This window comes from Notothenia coriiceps, unplaced genomic scaffold (genome assembly GCF_000735185.1).
Source record: "Notothenia coriiceps isolate Sejong01 unplaced genomic scaffold, NC01 NC01_scaffold00037244, whole genome shotgun sequence".
Lineage (NCBI taxonomy): Eukaryota > Metazoa > Chordata > Actinopteri > Perciformes > Nototheniidae > Notothenia > Notothenia coriiceps.
In genome coordinates, this window is record NW_011369945.1 from 17919122 (window position 1) to 17934830 (window position 15709).

At 39.8% G+C, this 15709-nt stretch overlaps 1 protein-coding gene across 1 annotated transcript; it reads left to right on the forward strand.

Annotated features, from left to right (window-relative positions):
• Positions 1-4549: 4549 nt before the first annotated feature.
• Positions 4550-12135, forward strand: LOC104965373 (gamma-aminobutyric acid receptor subunit alpha-2-like). Its single transcript, XM_010794329.1, has 4 exons — positions 4550-4559; positions 6937-7089; positions 8218-8420; positions 9157-12135. Exons 1-4 carry the CDS (start codon positions 4550-4552, stop codon positions 9463-9465), a joined length of 675 nt encoding a protein of 224 aa, XP_010792631.1. The 3' UTR covers positions 9466-12135.
• The last annotated feature ends 3574 nt before the right edge of the window (positions 12136-15709 follow it).

A 15709-nucleotide genomic window follows, 5' to 3' on the forward strand; every position in this document is an offset into this window, starting at 1 on the left:
TAAGCTTCATTCTGTCATAAAATGGAAATGCTGCAACATGATGCTCCTGTCAGAAAGGCTCCCTGCTGTGGCAATACAGTACGTTGCAGCAGAATGAAATACTTAGCACATTGATAAATAACATGCAGGGACCAGTGCAAATAATCCCCCAGTGGTTATTAACTTAGAAATAAACGCCCTCAGGGCTGCGCACAAGCAGAGCAGAACCAAAGCAGGTGGAGGCTGAGTGGAGCAGCAGGAACAGCAGCAGGAACACGTCAGCATGCACACTGGATGTGGATGTGAAAGTGAGGCTCTCTGAATAGGTGCCAGAACTGTGCAGCGACATGTGATTACAGAAAATGACGCCTGGCTTGGTCATGTTAGAATTACCTAATTTTGCAATGTTATTCTTCATCACAAGGCCAAAGCTAAACAAATGTTAAAGGGGCCTTATGATGCTCATCAAGCCTAGCATCTGTATCGTTTGAAGGGGGGAATTCCTCCGTAGGGCTGCTCACGACTTGTAGTGGCTCAGTAGAAATCTCCTGACTTCACCGCAAATGAAGAACCTTGGATTCTACTGATTTTATTACCCACAATTCATTGCAATACAGAGTTCACTTTATGAGATTTCCAAACAAATGTGTAATACTGTATTAAAGCATTACTTGAATCTGATCGGAAATACATGATTGTAGAATGTTCCCACGGCAACGGATGAAACAGTTTTCGGGCTTGTCTATCAGCGGATTTTATAGCCTGACACCCTCGCGGTCCCCAAGTCCACAGGGTGCCATTTGCATTCAGCCGACACGTGCAACCTGTGAAACGGTGTCATTAAGAGAATTTAGAGCCAAATTAGAATTATATTAGTCTACCAATCTAACCTGTCAGGCTCCTCATAAAGGGATGGGCCAGGTCGCCACTGGTTTGTTATACAGAGAGCAAGGCCTTGATGAGCCTTAAAACCAGTTTATTCCAGAAATGTTTCTCAAAGTAAATGGTGGTAGATGGATTCCTTGAGAATCATGACCAAACATCCTTTAAAACAGGTTTTGATGGGTGGGTGAAGGTGATGAGAAGATCCGAAAAGCATGCACAATTCTCTGTCACTGAGCGACAGCACTGATCTAATTTTAGCAATACTACTTAAGAAAACATGATGAGAGAAGCTTTTGAAAAACAAAACAGTTCCTGCAGGACCATGATACCGTTGATCATAATAATGGTGAGAAATGTGTGGGCGTGCTATAATTACCAGGAGACTAGTGTTGTAATCCCTGGTGTATGCAAACATTACTGCACAACATATTTTAAAAGCGGGGTATCTTTTTGGATTGCTGAATGTGTTTTATTCTACTTCTAATTCAGACAGTTTTTTCAGTTTGGTAAATAAGACCAGAAACTTCAAATCTGCTTTGGAAAATGACAGAGGTGTGGACTGGAGTCACATGGCTTTGACTACAGTCAGACTGAAGCCACACATTTGATGACGTTTGACTTAATCACAAAAGGCTTGCAACTCAAGTTGGACTTAAAGACCAATAACTCAAGACTTCAGTTTCACTTGTGCCTTTTCAATTGAAAATACTTGGTAGCTTCCCCAAAAGCCCAAAGATAAGTTGGCCATAAATCCTTTTTTCATACCCAGCAAATAGACTTAAGTAGTTTGAATCTGTCTGACAATCAATCCAATCAATTTAAACCGTACCATCTGTTACTGAGCACCAGTTGCAAAAAATATATTTACCAAAGATAATGTCATTCGCCAACATAAACCACTTGGCGGTCAACAAAAAACTAAACGAACTAAGGCACATTATGGCTTGTTTTGGACTAACATTTTTGGTCATGGGACATGCCTTGGGTCTGAATTCAGGGCTTTACAACCTTGTCTTGGGACTACTTTGCAAAAAGCTCCAATAAACTCCTCCAATGATCCCACCTTTAGACAAATGGTCACTAATCCAAGAGTCAACCAAGTGGTAGAAATGTAAATGAGTATCATGATTTAAGAGAAAGTAAAGAATGAGTTTGATGATTTTGGAAAAGTTTGAGAAGTTGTTGCTGGTGGAGAATATTGACCACAGGGTTAAGGCCTCCAGTCTTTAGCGGCAAAGTCAAAGGAGGAGGGGATGGTTTGCAAAGCATCTCTGTTGAGATACACATCTTCTTTATGCGTCCGAGCAAGTCTTCTTACTTAAGGGATCCTATTTTCACTCTTGGAACTTTTTTTGTTATCACAATAGAAGCATGCAGAATCCCTAAGGTATTTATAGGATCTTTATCCTGATTATGCATTGACCACAGAAAAAGAGACTTTAATAACTGCATCCCTGTGCCATACGGTCCAACACTACTTTCTCCCTATAGGTATCATTTACCGGTATAGTGTTTCCCCTGTGACTGCATTCTACTATCAAGGGAATCCCTGCTACCGTTTTATTGAGTAAGACTATCCTTTCATGCACTAAATGCTCCTATCTAGGATAAGTGGTGTAGGATGCCTCGGTAGAAGGCAGAATGCCTGCCAGTGACTGTTTCTGCTGTTTAACTAGTCACTCCACATCTGATTGGCTGACTTTAAATTAATCATTCATTACTAGTGTGTCAGTGTTTGGTGTAGCGTACTTGCAAACTAGGTCATTTGGCACGAACGAATGTGCTCTCAGGCTTCGAGAACGGACATCTTGCATAAGCCTCCAAACATTTCAACACCCAGTTACGAAAGTCCCATTTTCAGCCATACATCCATGTGTCACATAATCATGTTCAACTTACCTTAAAGCACTTACTGTTGTAGTTGCCATGAACTCACTTGTTTGTATGCTTTTTAACACATTATTGTGTTACTGAGTACATTATAAACAAAAACCTCATGATTGTACATAAATTAATGTAGTGATGTCTTACTTAACACATTGAATTATATATGGTGTTCCTGCAGTAATGCAATTGTGTTTATTGACTTTGTCTGCTTGGGTATACATTTCTCATTTATCCGTTTCCATGGACAGCTGCTGGATTTTCGCGATATCACAAGATCACACGTAAATCCCTCTTGTAAGAAGGTTCAGAGCGATATTTTCGCTCTTCAACATACTGGCCTTGGCAAGAGTTTGATTGACAGATGGTTGATCTAATCACCTGCCAAGTATTTTTTGAAAGTGCCTGCCCTTATTCAAACAGTTTCCAATGACGGCTTCTCAGATGGTTCTGTGTAACAAACCGTCTGGAGCGTCAGGTTAAATAGTTCTATTTTATGATAGTGCCCTCTAGTGGCCAAACAATGCAGCTTTTACCAAGGTCCCCGCCGGCGGGGACCCTGTTTTTTTTTTTCAGGACACTGTGTCTCAGGGGATCTTAATATTTAAGAACCTATTAATTTGTTATACCAGATTAACATAAATAATCTCAGCTAACTGACGATATAAATCATTTTTACCAAAACAAAACACAAGTCTCATAAGAAGCATCTAAATGACCCCTTAGCGAAAAATGCTAACGGACATTGGCACAGAACTCAAGATAAAGGTACCCTTATTACTTATCGTAGCTGCACATACAAGATATCCGATTAAAGCTGAGGTTCCACATATTATTTAGGTATATAGTATCATCACTGAGTGATCCGAACTTGCGACAGGGGAAGTAAAGACAGACATCACAACACGTACCTTTACGGAGCTTCTAGGGAGATCGTCTCACCGTAGCTGTTAATCTGATCAAAAGACGTGTTCAATGGCATTAAAACGAGTAAAAACGCAGCTGAATCGGTTAATCCATAGGTTGATAAAGTTTCTGGGCAATAATTTGAATTATGTATAATCCATAATTCCATTTTTATGTAAAAATCGCAGAGCAAAAGTTAGCTGCTAATGGTGCTTCCGGTCTTGGCAATGCAGCAGTCTAACACACACACATGACCAAATAAGGACTATGTGGGAGTTCCCCTTGATTCCATTGGCTCTGACGGTTAGAAAGAGATGTCACATGTCAAAATCCAGCAGGGGGAGCCAGAGATATGAAAAATCCACCCAAATGGCCCCAGAAGAGGTTTTTCTTTTGCTAAATCTGTCTAAAAAGGTCAAATATCACTTGTTTTGCATCAATCCTGATACAGGGTACTTATTATATGTTGTACTTTGGATTCCTAAAGCTTTTAGTCTACTAACCCATCATCCAAGGTTAGTTTTCACTATAAGTACAAAATATCTTTTGGACGGACACTATAATTTACAGTTTTTTACCATGTTCAATCTGAATTTTCTTTAAAATAAAAAACATCTATATTGAATCTGACTTTTCTACATCCAACTGACAGGTTTATCATTATTTTGAGAAAAAAGATTATTAATTTAACCCTTTTAGAAGGGAAGATATGGTCATTTGTTCTGGGAATGTCATTTTCGAGCCTGAAACCTGAAAATCAGGCTCGGGGTTTAACAGGTTAAGGGGGTATTCCACCAGTTTCTTATAAATGTTATTATTATTTTATCAAACTTTTATTTAACCAGGTTTTCCCATTGAGATCATCGATCTCTTTTTCAATGGAGAACTGTCCAACATGGCAGCAAGTATGTTACAACGTGAACATAAAACAACAGATAACACAAAAGGACAATGATACAAATGATACCCATGATGTCATCAAGTAACCTCATTGAGAAACACCACTGGCAACGTTCCGCCCAAGGCCCTATCCTCCCCTATTAGAATTGTACACTTGCGTTGTGTTTTGGAAGTTATACGGTCTGTGTTTACATTAGCAAGCATCACTAACACCCAGAGCTAACACTATACTGGAGAGAGTATGTGTAAAAAAACGGATATAAGAAGGTACTCAACTTGTGGTAAACCCGCGAAAGAGAAATGTTTGAGCTCCATACTGTTTCAGAAATAACCCTTGATATGGTTTGGAACATAATATGGCGTTTAATAACGGTAGCGTTTAGCTGAGTTTCTGCTGGAAGACACTCTTCTCTGAGAGCTCACTGCTTGTATGCGGAAAGGGGCGGGCCAGCAGCAGCTCAGGTTACATTTGAAGCTATGGACCCAGAATCAGCACATTTGTATCAGGGCTGAAATAGAGGAGTATGAGGCATGCTTCAATACTTGATCTGTTTGATATTTTGAGCAAAACCCTTCATAGACATGTTTTTGATATATCTGAAACCTATAATATATGCCTAAAAATAGTATAATAGGAGACCTTAAAACCAAACATTTTTCTGATGGCCAGCAGGGGGCGACTACACTGGCTGCAAAAATAATTCAGATTGTATAAAAGTTTATGAAAAAATCTGTTATATTTTACTGACCAGTTCATGGCCTCAATCACTAGTCTAACGTTGTTTTCAATACAGCATGAACATCAGTTATTAAGTTGGTCCTTTAGAGAAAAACATAAAGCAGGGTATGCTTTAGGATTTGGCTACCTTGTGAATGACAGAAAGCTGAACGGTCTGGGTGTTTCGTCATTGAACTTGAACCCTCATACAGTGTGTGTCCAGTTCTACAAAAGATTGGCCTAAAATGCATTTTTAAGTGTTTGATTGTATTCACCTTCACCCTTACTCAAAATATGGATACTTCTGGTTTAAATAAACTAAGATTGCGAAGGCCAAAAACCAACCAACCTATCAAAATGCCAAACTCAGGGCATCATAAAAGATGCGGACAAAACAATTGATTACATCTCAGTTACTACATCTTACCTCTCAGTGAAGCGATCACAGGCTCATCTAGAGAATATGTAGCCACCTTCCATTATTGTAAATCCTCCTCCTCCCCCATCCACGACACAGGCTGGCATGCAAATTAAATTACAGACGATATAGAGCTCCATAGGGTACTGAGAGTGCACTCAATTCCACTAAATTCCAGTGCCTGTGTTTGTGTGTGTGTGTGTGTGTGTGTGTGTGTGTGTGTGTGTGTGTGTGTGTGTGTGTGTGTGTGTGTGTGTGTGTGTGTGTGTGTGTGTGTGTCAGTGTGTGTGTTTATGTTTAAAGAGAGAGAATTAGTCCTGAGAGAACTGCTAGAAACCTTGGAATTGACAACCCCTCCCCCCTACCCTCTGCTGAAAAGGACTTTCCTCTTGCCAAGTGGCAGCGTGTATCAAGGCCTTCATTTCAGGATCGTAGCAAATGAGCTATATTTCTCTGTTCTGTTGCCATGGGTAACACATATTTTTCTTCTCATGTCTAATCTTGGCGTCTCTTTGAGATATCTTTCATTTGGAAGGCCTGCCTGCTGCTGCAGCGTTGGTACTGCCTTGTCAGATACGAGGCTTTGCGGTGCTACTGTTCGATGTATGGATGGATTATTTGATCAAATATGCACTGTAAACAGCTGAAATAGGCTTTTTAATCTACGTCTACGACTGCTTTGGCATCTTAAACAAGCATTCCTCATAAAGCTTCACATCTACATGTAATGTTCTCCTAAAATAAATTACAGAAGTTTGAAGCACTATGGAGTTGTGTGGCTGCACTGGAATAGTTACGTCTTACTGGTCAAATCATCTCCGATGATTATGGGGGCTTGGGGAGTAACAGAGAACATGGAACAATGTTTCCTGTACTGTATAGGAGTTAAAAAAGATAACTTTTTTCTGTAAAGGTTACATCAAGCTTGGTCAATGGAGACGTCATCACTAATAGAAAGTTATGTTAATGTTGACCTTGTGTTTTAAGAGACTTTTAAAAGGACACCCCAGAGTGCATGTTAGAGTTTAACAAAAATAAATCTCCTCTGGATGAGGAAATGCAGACCAACAGCTTTATATTAAATATTTACAAGCATTCAACTGAAATTTAAGTCAACTACGCAGATATTACTTTAAATAAAATAATAATTTAAATTATTAAATGACTCAAACATCACATTTTAAATGTTATTAGAATAATATGAAATGGTGGTGCTTTAAAGTGACTGTGATTATTTTCTCCGCAGGTGAATACACTGTGATGACGGCTCATTTCCATCTGAAGAGGAAGATTGGTTACTTTGTTATCCAGACATACCTCCCGTGCATCATGACAGTCATCCTTTCCCAAGTGTCTTTCTGGTTGAATAGAGAATCAGTGCCAGCCAGGACTGTGTTTGGTAAGCGTCTGCCTTTGTCAACGGCCATACCATCTTTCATTCAAAGATATATTTTAAATGGGTAATAAACCTCTGGCTTTACCTGTCATTAACGTAATCATGGGTGGGTTACCAGACAATAGAGCCCTGGGCTGACACATGAAAAGGCCCCATCAGCTGCCCTACATAAAAGCAACACTCACAGACTTTAAAGTTGTTTGGCATCTTTGTGTCCCTTTTGTAGTCGTTACACATCTCTCTGTGGTTTTTGTATCTCTTTGTAGCTGTTTATTGTCTGTTAATATTTGTATTTATTATCTCTGTCTGGTCATTTGTGTTTCTTTGTAGTTGTTGTGTGTCTCTTTTTAGTTGTTTTGTATCTCTTGGTAGTAATTGTGAGTCACTTTGTAACCATTTTGTGTGTCTTTGTAGTCATTTTCTGTCTTTTTGTGTTTTGTTATTGGGAATTTCTTTGGTGTCTCTAGCTGTTTTGCATCTCTTTGGGATTCATTTAGTCTCTTTGTGCGTCTTTTTTTAATAAACTCCCAGCCGGTAGTTGTTTTTAAGTCACATATTTGATGGGAAGGCCAGGGGAGCTCCCTGACATTTTGGGCTGGTTCAGTTAACCATATATGAATGGAATTGGTTTGTGAATGTGGGATTTCACACGCATGATAGCATGAGGATTTTGCTCTAGTTAGTCAAAATCCCTGTTGTTAGAATGGGGGAATTGAATACAGCAATAACAATTGATGACATAGTGGAGAATAGGAGAAAACAAAATAAAAAGGAAAGAGTCTTCAGGGGCCTTTCAATCTCATAGGGCAACATGTTTTTAGACTTGTTTGTTAGCCAAGTGGAACTAATGACAGTTATCTAAGACTGGTTTGCTTGTAGAAAGAAAAAGAGGTAGAGAACTCTTGTCCTTTGGCCAAAGATAGCAAACCTGCTGAGCAGTTAAAGCATTACTGACGGTCAGTGGCTCTAAGGGTAGAGTAGGCTAATAGTGACCTTATACTTTTAAGAACAAAGGACAGTAAAGACTAATGCTTATTCTTAAAAAGGTCAAACAGTGGTTACAGTGTTATCTATGTATATTATATAACGCAATAATTTCTTAATGACTGATTTTCTTTTTTCCATTTCTAGGTGTAACCACTGTTCTCACAATGACAACACTGAGTATCAGTGCAAGGAACTCACTTCCCAAGGTTGCCTACGCCACTGCCATGGACTGGTTCATCGCCGTCTGCTACGCCTTTGTCTTCTCCGCTTTGATCGAGTTTGCCACTGTGAATTACTTCACAAAGCGCGGCTGGGCTTGGGATGGAAAGAGTATTGTGACTGAAAAGGTAACAAGTTGAAAAACTATTTGTTTGACAGGCTACATTTTCAAAGCGAATCTATTGGCATTGTGACCACTGTACGTTGAAGAAAGTAATGCTTTCAGATTGGACAATGGAGTGCTGAACCATTGACAGTTCAAACATATGGTTATCGTTTGGAATGAAAAGAAAACTACTCACTGTAGTTGAGAAAATGGTTGTGGTTCGGGTATATTTAAGTTTATTACATAACAACAGATATGTATACAGGTCAAAGTATCTTAAGTAAGTTACGCATGTTAACAATTTTCTTTCCACGTTGAGGAATGATAACAGCCTACTGAGCCAGGGTGGTAAAGCAGGGCTACACCACCTCAAATCTAGGATTCCTATTACCACTGACAATGGACATTAAATGGGCTGATTATATTCAAAGTTAAAGGGTTCTTACAAATATCACTTCCTGTGTGACCTCACCCTGCGTCCAGTCCATGTCAGTATTAGTCCACCTGTGCTGCCAAGTTTCAAACAACCTCGGAAGTAATGGAAGGCAAAAAAACGTTGAAAGTTACAGTGCATCCTTGTACAATTGTTGACATATTTGGCCTTGGTGTTGATCTATTACCAGAAGGCATCCAATGCCATTTCGCTGCTTCATTTACATGTCATTTAAATTCATGGATAGACTGTGACAAGTGACAGATTTCAGGGTTGCATCTGTCTTTAAAAACGTTCACATCTAATCCTTGTGGTCTTTCAACAGAAAAAAGAGAGGGCTTCTATCGCCAAGAAGAATAATGCCTACGCTGTAGCAGTGGCCAACTACGCGCCAAACATCGCCAAGGACTCCAGCACACTTCCAACTATCGCTAAAGGTGGATCTATGGATCCTAACAAGCCTAGAGCAGACGGCAAAGCACCAGATAGCAAGAAGACATTCAACAGCGTTAGCAAAATAGACAGGATGTCAAGGGTTCTGTTTCCGGTTCTCTTTAGTAGCTTCAACGTTGTGTACTGGGCGACCTACTTAAGCAGAGAACCCGATATAAAGGACATGGTCCCCTCCACTTAGAGGCCAGTTGTAGTGCATTCTGGTCTGGGGTCCAAGAGACGAACCAAATACCTCCAGCAACTGTGTACATATACCTTTGCAGAGTGAAGTCCTGGATTGCAGTGTGATCCTCTATCTCCGCCTGTTTTCTACACTGTCTGCAGCACTTTTGAAAAGCCCGGCTTTTGTAAATGTGTATGCATATTTATATTCATGGTTTCATGGTGACATATCGTGTGGTTACTTCTATTAGAGTGCATATTACCTTGAAAGTATGTTTCCAGTTACAGTATGTGGCCACTGTACATACAACTCAAATGAAGAGTAAACAAATAAACGTGAACACATACATTTTATTTACTTCTAATGTGTTGAAGTTTGCTGGTAATGCCCACTCTCTCAATATTATAGATTTTGTTTCTCTTTTGAGTGAAAGGATTTTTATCACATTTAATTACTTTCTTTGCCATCTAAGAGTGGCCTGACTCTTTTTTTTTCAAAGCCAATGCAAAAACACATTTTGTATAATATTGTTACAGTGTCAAAGTTGTTTTATTATCTGTGACTGCAATCACACTCTGACCTCCAGAGTTATTGAAACACCTCAAGCCAAAAATGTTGTTAAATATAGAAAATGCATAACATTAGTGTGCTTGTGTGGTATTGTGAAAAAGTAATGAGAATACATTGGGTAGGAAAGAAACAATCGAGAAACAATCAAACAAGAAACAGAACTACAAAACACACATAGTGTTGAGGTGTTAAGAGAAAAAACTCAAGCGTTAGGTCAGTAATGCCTAAAATAAAGTCACTATGTTTTTATTCAGCGCAAATTAAGGAAGCTGATATTCAGTCAAAATAAATTCAGAATGAAACAACGTTTGTTTTATATGTTTACACACTAATTGTATGAGGTTAAGTTTTGTTAGCCCTGGCAGAGTTTAAGAATAATGAAAAGGATTTATTTTTAACCTGAATTAAACTATATAGCCTAACTTAAAAACATTATGAGCAATACCTGGCCTAATGATAGGAGTCTATGAACTGTATCAGGGATTTGATATGCAACAGCAACATCATGGACTAAAATAACCTTCAGAATCTAAATGTATTTATCAATGTTTGACCGCTAGAAGAAAAATAAAAGAACACAATAAAGAGCTGACAGAAACACATCCCCCTATTATCAAACAAAGTGCCAAAAAACAGACACACAGCAACATTATCATCACATTGGACCTTTACATCTTACAAATGTAAGTCCAGTATTCACTCTTCGTTTAGCTCTATTTTGGTCTCCTACAACTCCTGATGCAAATAACTGGGACTTTAGCATTTCATTTGTCTGACTTTCTTCCCCAGCCAGCCGTAGCTAACCTTGTCAGATTGACAATTGGTACTGTTGATAGTTGATTTACAGAATACAGTAAATGTAGAGATTTCAAACCAAGAAAAAAAGAGCTACAAAAGGCTAAAAAGCAACTTGAGCGCTGCTGAGCGTGACCAAAATGTTCTGTAGGTACGTCCTCTCAACTTATCGCAGACATGATGATTAGTTCTTTATAAAAGGATTAACGCCACAACAATAATAAAAGTACAGATAATAATTCATTGCTAAATGTGCAAAGAATTTAAGAGATTGCAAATAAGAAACATGAACAAAAGAGGTGTTGCTGCACAAGCACACTAATACAGACCATTATTTACTTTTTAAATGATTTATTTACCAAGGTTAAAAATCCAAATTCTAATTTTGATGTGTTATTTGAATGCATACAAACTCCTCAGTGTGAAATGTGAAAAAGTCCCATGACTCATTTAAAATGATTATATGGCTGCTTTTTTGTTGACAGACCCGTGCTGGAAGTAACTCTGGAGGACAGTGTGGATGAATTGGTGTAGACTAGAGCCCCGTGGCACTACTTATCAGCATGTCTGCCATCTTTCATATCCATTGTCTGTCCCTTCACAACATTTCATGATCACACAAGCTATTCAAACAAATTGCAGGGATAAAACAGCAAACACGGGCCTGTTTTGTGCCAAAATCAACCCCCATCAATCGTTTGTAGAAGATAGTCACATTCTTATACCAGTATTTATTATTTTTAATTTGCCTAAAGTGAGAAAATACAGCCAGGTTTTGGGACTCAATTATTTATTTTCTCATAAAATGGTCTTAGATTTGTAGCTTGATCTTGTATTTGTATGCAGATTGATTGTCACTAAAACTTTGAATTAACTCAGAAGCCATACAGTCATCATGTAATCCAATTCCATCAGCAACAATACAACAGGGACAACCAATGATTGTACTTTATGAGCATATGACACTGTGGTAAAAAAAAGATGTATAAACCTATTTTGAAGATATCACAGATGCTGTATATCAAGAAGACAAATCGTGTATCAAGCCCCATATCAGCAGCCATAAGCAGTATGGTACTCTACTGTAAGTTTTTCCTCATAAAGTGATATTTTGCTTCACACCTATATTTATTTTGTTTTTGTTTGTTGACTCAAACTTTGCATGAAGAAAAAAAACCTAGCTTTTTTATTTATTTTTAAGAAATTATGTTGTCAGTTAGAAATTATTTTTAATTCAAATTCCACATCCTGATAGAATCTTAAACATTCCAGATAAAATGATTGTTCAAGATGTGGATGCTTGATTCGGTGCACAGTTTCTAATAAAACACATATCATTTCAATTCTTTATATCTAGTGCGTGCCATGTTTTTTAATTAGAGCCTGACTGATGTAATACAAATATGATAATGTCATATTGCCCCATTACCTACGGTGGCAGACAGGCGCAAACACACTGCAACGGCCCAAAATATTTACATCACATGAAACATGTTGCAAATATGAAAACACAAATGTGCCATGCTGCAAAACACAACAGAAAACAGGGAGACTAAAAAAGTGATGCACACAGCATGGGACCGGAGGGCTTGTTGAGATTAGTTTTAAGGCCAACAATCACTGGAAACGTACCTTAAATGTAATTTATTGGCTTTTTTTAACAATGTGATCCCATGATTGCTGTAAGCTAGCTAGCTAACGTAGCTAACCTAGTAATTATAAATATACCGGCAACACTCTTACGATTCTGAATCAGACTAACTATGCTAGAGAGAGATTTGTACAACTTTATAATCCCCGAATGTCAACAAGTACTACAGTCCCAGCAGTGTCCCCATCTCCGTTGTTTTTGTAGCTTCTTGCAGCTTCTAGCAGCATTTTGTATTTGCAGCGCTTTTGGTAAACTTGTAAATTATTTCTAAATGCTGAGCAAGTTGGTGAAGCTATTTCTTAATTTGCACGTGTTTTGGCACATTTGTGATTTCATATATTACATAGTTTGTCTTAATGTAAATGTTTTGCGCCGTTTGTTGCACGTTTGCCACTGTTGGCCACCCTCATTAGCTGATACAGTACATATGGCGATACGTTTAAAAAGAAAGTGGGGTTGTATGAGGGCCCTTTGCATAGACATGTACAGTGGATGACAGTCACCATGCCCTATAGTTTGGAGAGACAGACAGAAGTACCTGCAGGAACCTATGTACTGCAGTGGAGAGGGGCAACAAAAAACATATTTTCGTTCGGGGAACTAAAGTCGTTATCTATGCTCTCTTCTAACCACCGGACACCATTGACACAAAGAGTTGATGATGTAATGTTTCATTGATTGGCTCGTGTGTTTGTGTTATTGTGTGACTATGGTGTTACTAAAGGGTTATTTCAGATTCAACAAAATGACATAAACAAAGTAACACATTAAGGCAGCAGCGGTAGATGAGCAACTCAGCCTTCTTCGAAAATGACTGCCTTTGTCAACGGAGTATTGTGGTGTGAAAGAAAGTATTAACGGATTCAGTTCGCCGTCCAAAAGGCTGTCTGATGGCACGGTAAGGCAGTGGAAATATACTGTACACTTAAGCTGACATTGAAGTTTTGCTGTATGTTCCTCCAAACAATGGAGGAACATCCTTCAAACCATCCCAACTGTCCAATCTTATCTCTGAATAACCCCAAATTCCCAGAAGCCCATCAGATCATGGGAGCGTGAGCGAGACAACTCAGCGCCTCTTTAGCAGAGAGGATGCTGTCACGAATGCTTGGACGCTGCTAGTGACTGTCATTACGAGCGTGTTGGTAAAACCAACAGAGAAAGCCCTGTGGCACTGAGCTGTAATGCAACGCTCGCTGAAGTTTTATTTTCTGGCCGGATCTTTCCACCACTCAAGCGTGGTGTGAGGTCTCCTCTTCTTCAAGCTCCATTGCCTCAGACCACAGCCGACCCTGGTCATCTACTCAGAGGCTGCCTGACAGAAATCTGATGGATGGGAGGTGTCTAACTGCACGGCAGAGCAGGGATTATTACATACATGTCCTGGCAATCTTCATAGTTGAAGATAATTTACATTTATTCAAAATGTCGGATCGGAATACTAATAGCATGCATTTTTGTAGAGTTCAACTCTTATCAGAGAGTCCTAGTGAAAGAATAAGTATTGCTTTCAAGCTACTGCTTTAAATTGGACATTGACTAAAGACCTGAAATCTAAATTTGATTTATTTGTAGTAGCAAGAGAACAGGCCGATGCACTCCTGGAGAATTAACATAGGAAAAGCTAAGCCTTAGAAAGGTTATGTGGAATCAATATACATGATTACATTGTTTTGTTTTCAGGAAACTTGATCTAGAATGCTGCTGTCTGGCAAACGTTGCTTCATGCGCAAAGCATGAAGGAGGCAAAAGTCATCCCAAACATTGGGAGATCGGTTAGGATGGATCAAATAAACACAAGTCTTTCAGATTACTTTTCGTGCCCCTTGTTAATCCAAAAGTCTGTCACAATCTTAAGGAGAACCCAAATGCAGCACTCGAGAAACCAAGGAGAATTGGTAATAAACTTTATTGGAGATTCCACTGGATCTGAGGAATACCAACCGAGCAGTTTAATGCACCGGAGGACAGCCGGCAGAAGGTGAGTCAGGGACAGGCAGAGAGTCAGGGAGTAAGCGAGGCGGTCAGCGTAGATACTGGCAGGGTCGGATAACAGGCCAGACCGGATAGTCGAGGGACAGGCAGGATCAGGGAACAGGCAGAGCAGGCAGATCGGGGACAGGCAGGGTCGGAACCGGGTAGGCAATCTAGTATCAGACGCAGGAAAGACAAGCATGAGGCAAAGTACAATCTGACAAAGAGTGTGTGTAAGGTGCGGGTTTAAATACTGGCAGAAGCTAATGGGTGCACATAATACGCTCCGCCCTGACTCACCTTCTGGCGGAAGTTGTGTGGTAGGGCCCTCGTGATGCTCATAGATTCAGTACGAAAACCTCGAATGGTGCGGGGACGGTTCTTTAAGGTCTTCGTAACCATTTACTGCACGATTTGCTCTTCTTTGTTACATTATTCCTTGGTGTCTACTAAACAAATTGAACCTACTGAGGACTAGAAAGGTTCTGAGTACTTTTCTTTGTTGGTATATTTTTCAGGTCCGCCAAAGTCCTCTAACGACCTCTTGAGCGACAAACAATTCTCTGCACGTTCAAAAGTGTGTAGGAGACAGAGAAAAGACCCTATCCGTAGCACTCTGTACCCCCGTAGCTCTACCTAGAAGGTTCCAACTACGTCAGTAAAGGACCGACCAATGTCTTAGGGCCTTCGAACCGATGTTTGTCAAGGAGCCAAGCGGTTGATTATATGTGCCAAGATTTAGCATATACTATATGTTCTATGGAACCGGCGTTGTTGAGAGTGTGTATCTCTGAGGAGACTCCAATCACAAGGTCACCAGAGATAGACCGACTCCTCCGCAAGGTCTTGGAATTCCGGTCAAGTGGAGGCGGGGGATAGGGGGCTACCATGAGGCTAAGGACTTTCTAGTCAAACAAACCTCACCTACAGAACGACTATACCCCCACCCTCGGTAGGATAGAGTCGCTCGTTACTTAGTTCCTGCAAACTGAGGTCGTCTTCTTTAATTTTTTTACTACACCCTTTGGCCCTCGACGATCGTCACTTCAATCGAGACCTCCTCACCGCAGTGCACCGAGCTCCCTGGTCAGTTGTAAGGACCACACCTGGCTGGTGTTCGTTAAACCTCATGTAGGCCAGCCGGGCGTCTGACCTTAAGGGCTGTCCGATATACCCGGGAAAAGAAGTGAGCCAAAGTTAGGAGGGGAGAGTGAATTTGTTCGTTTGTATCTCTAGAAGCCTTTCTAATTCCGACTGCGAGAAAGAGCAAGT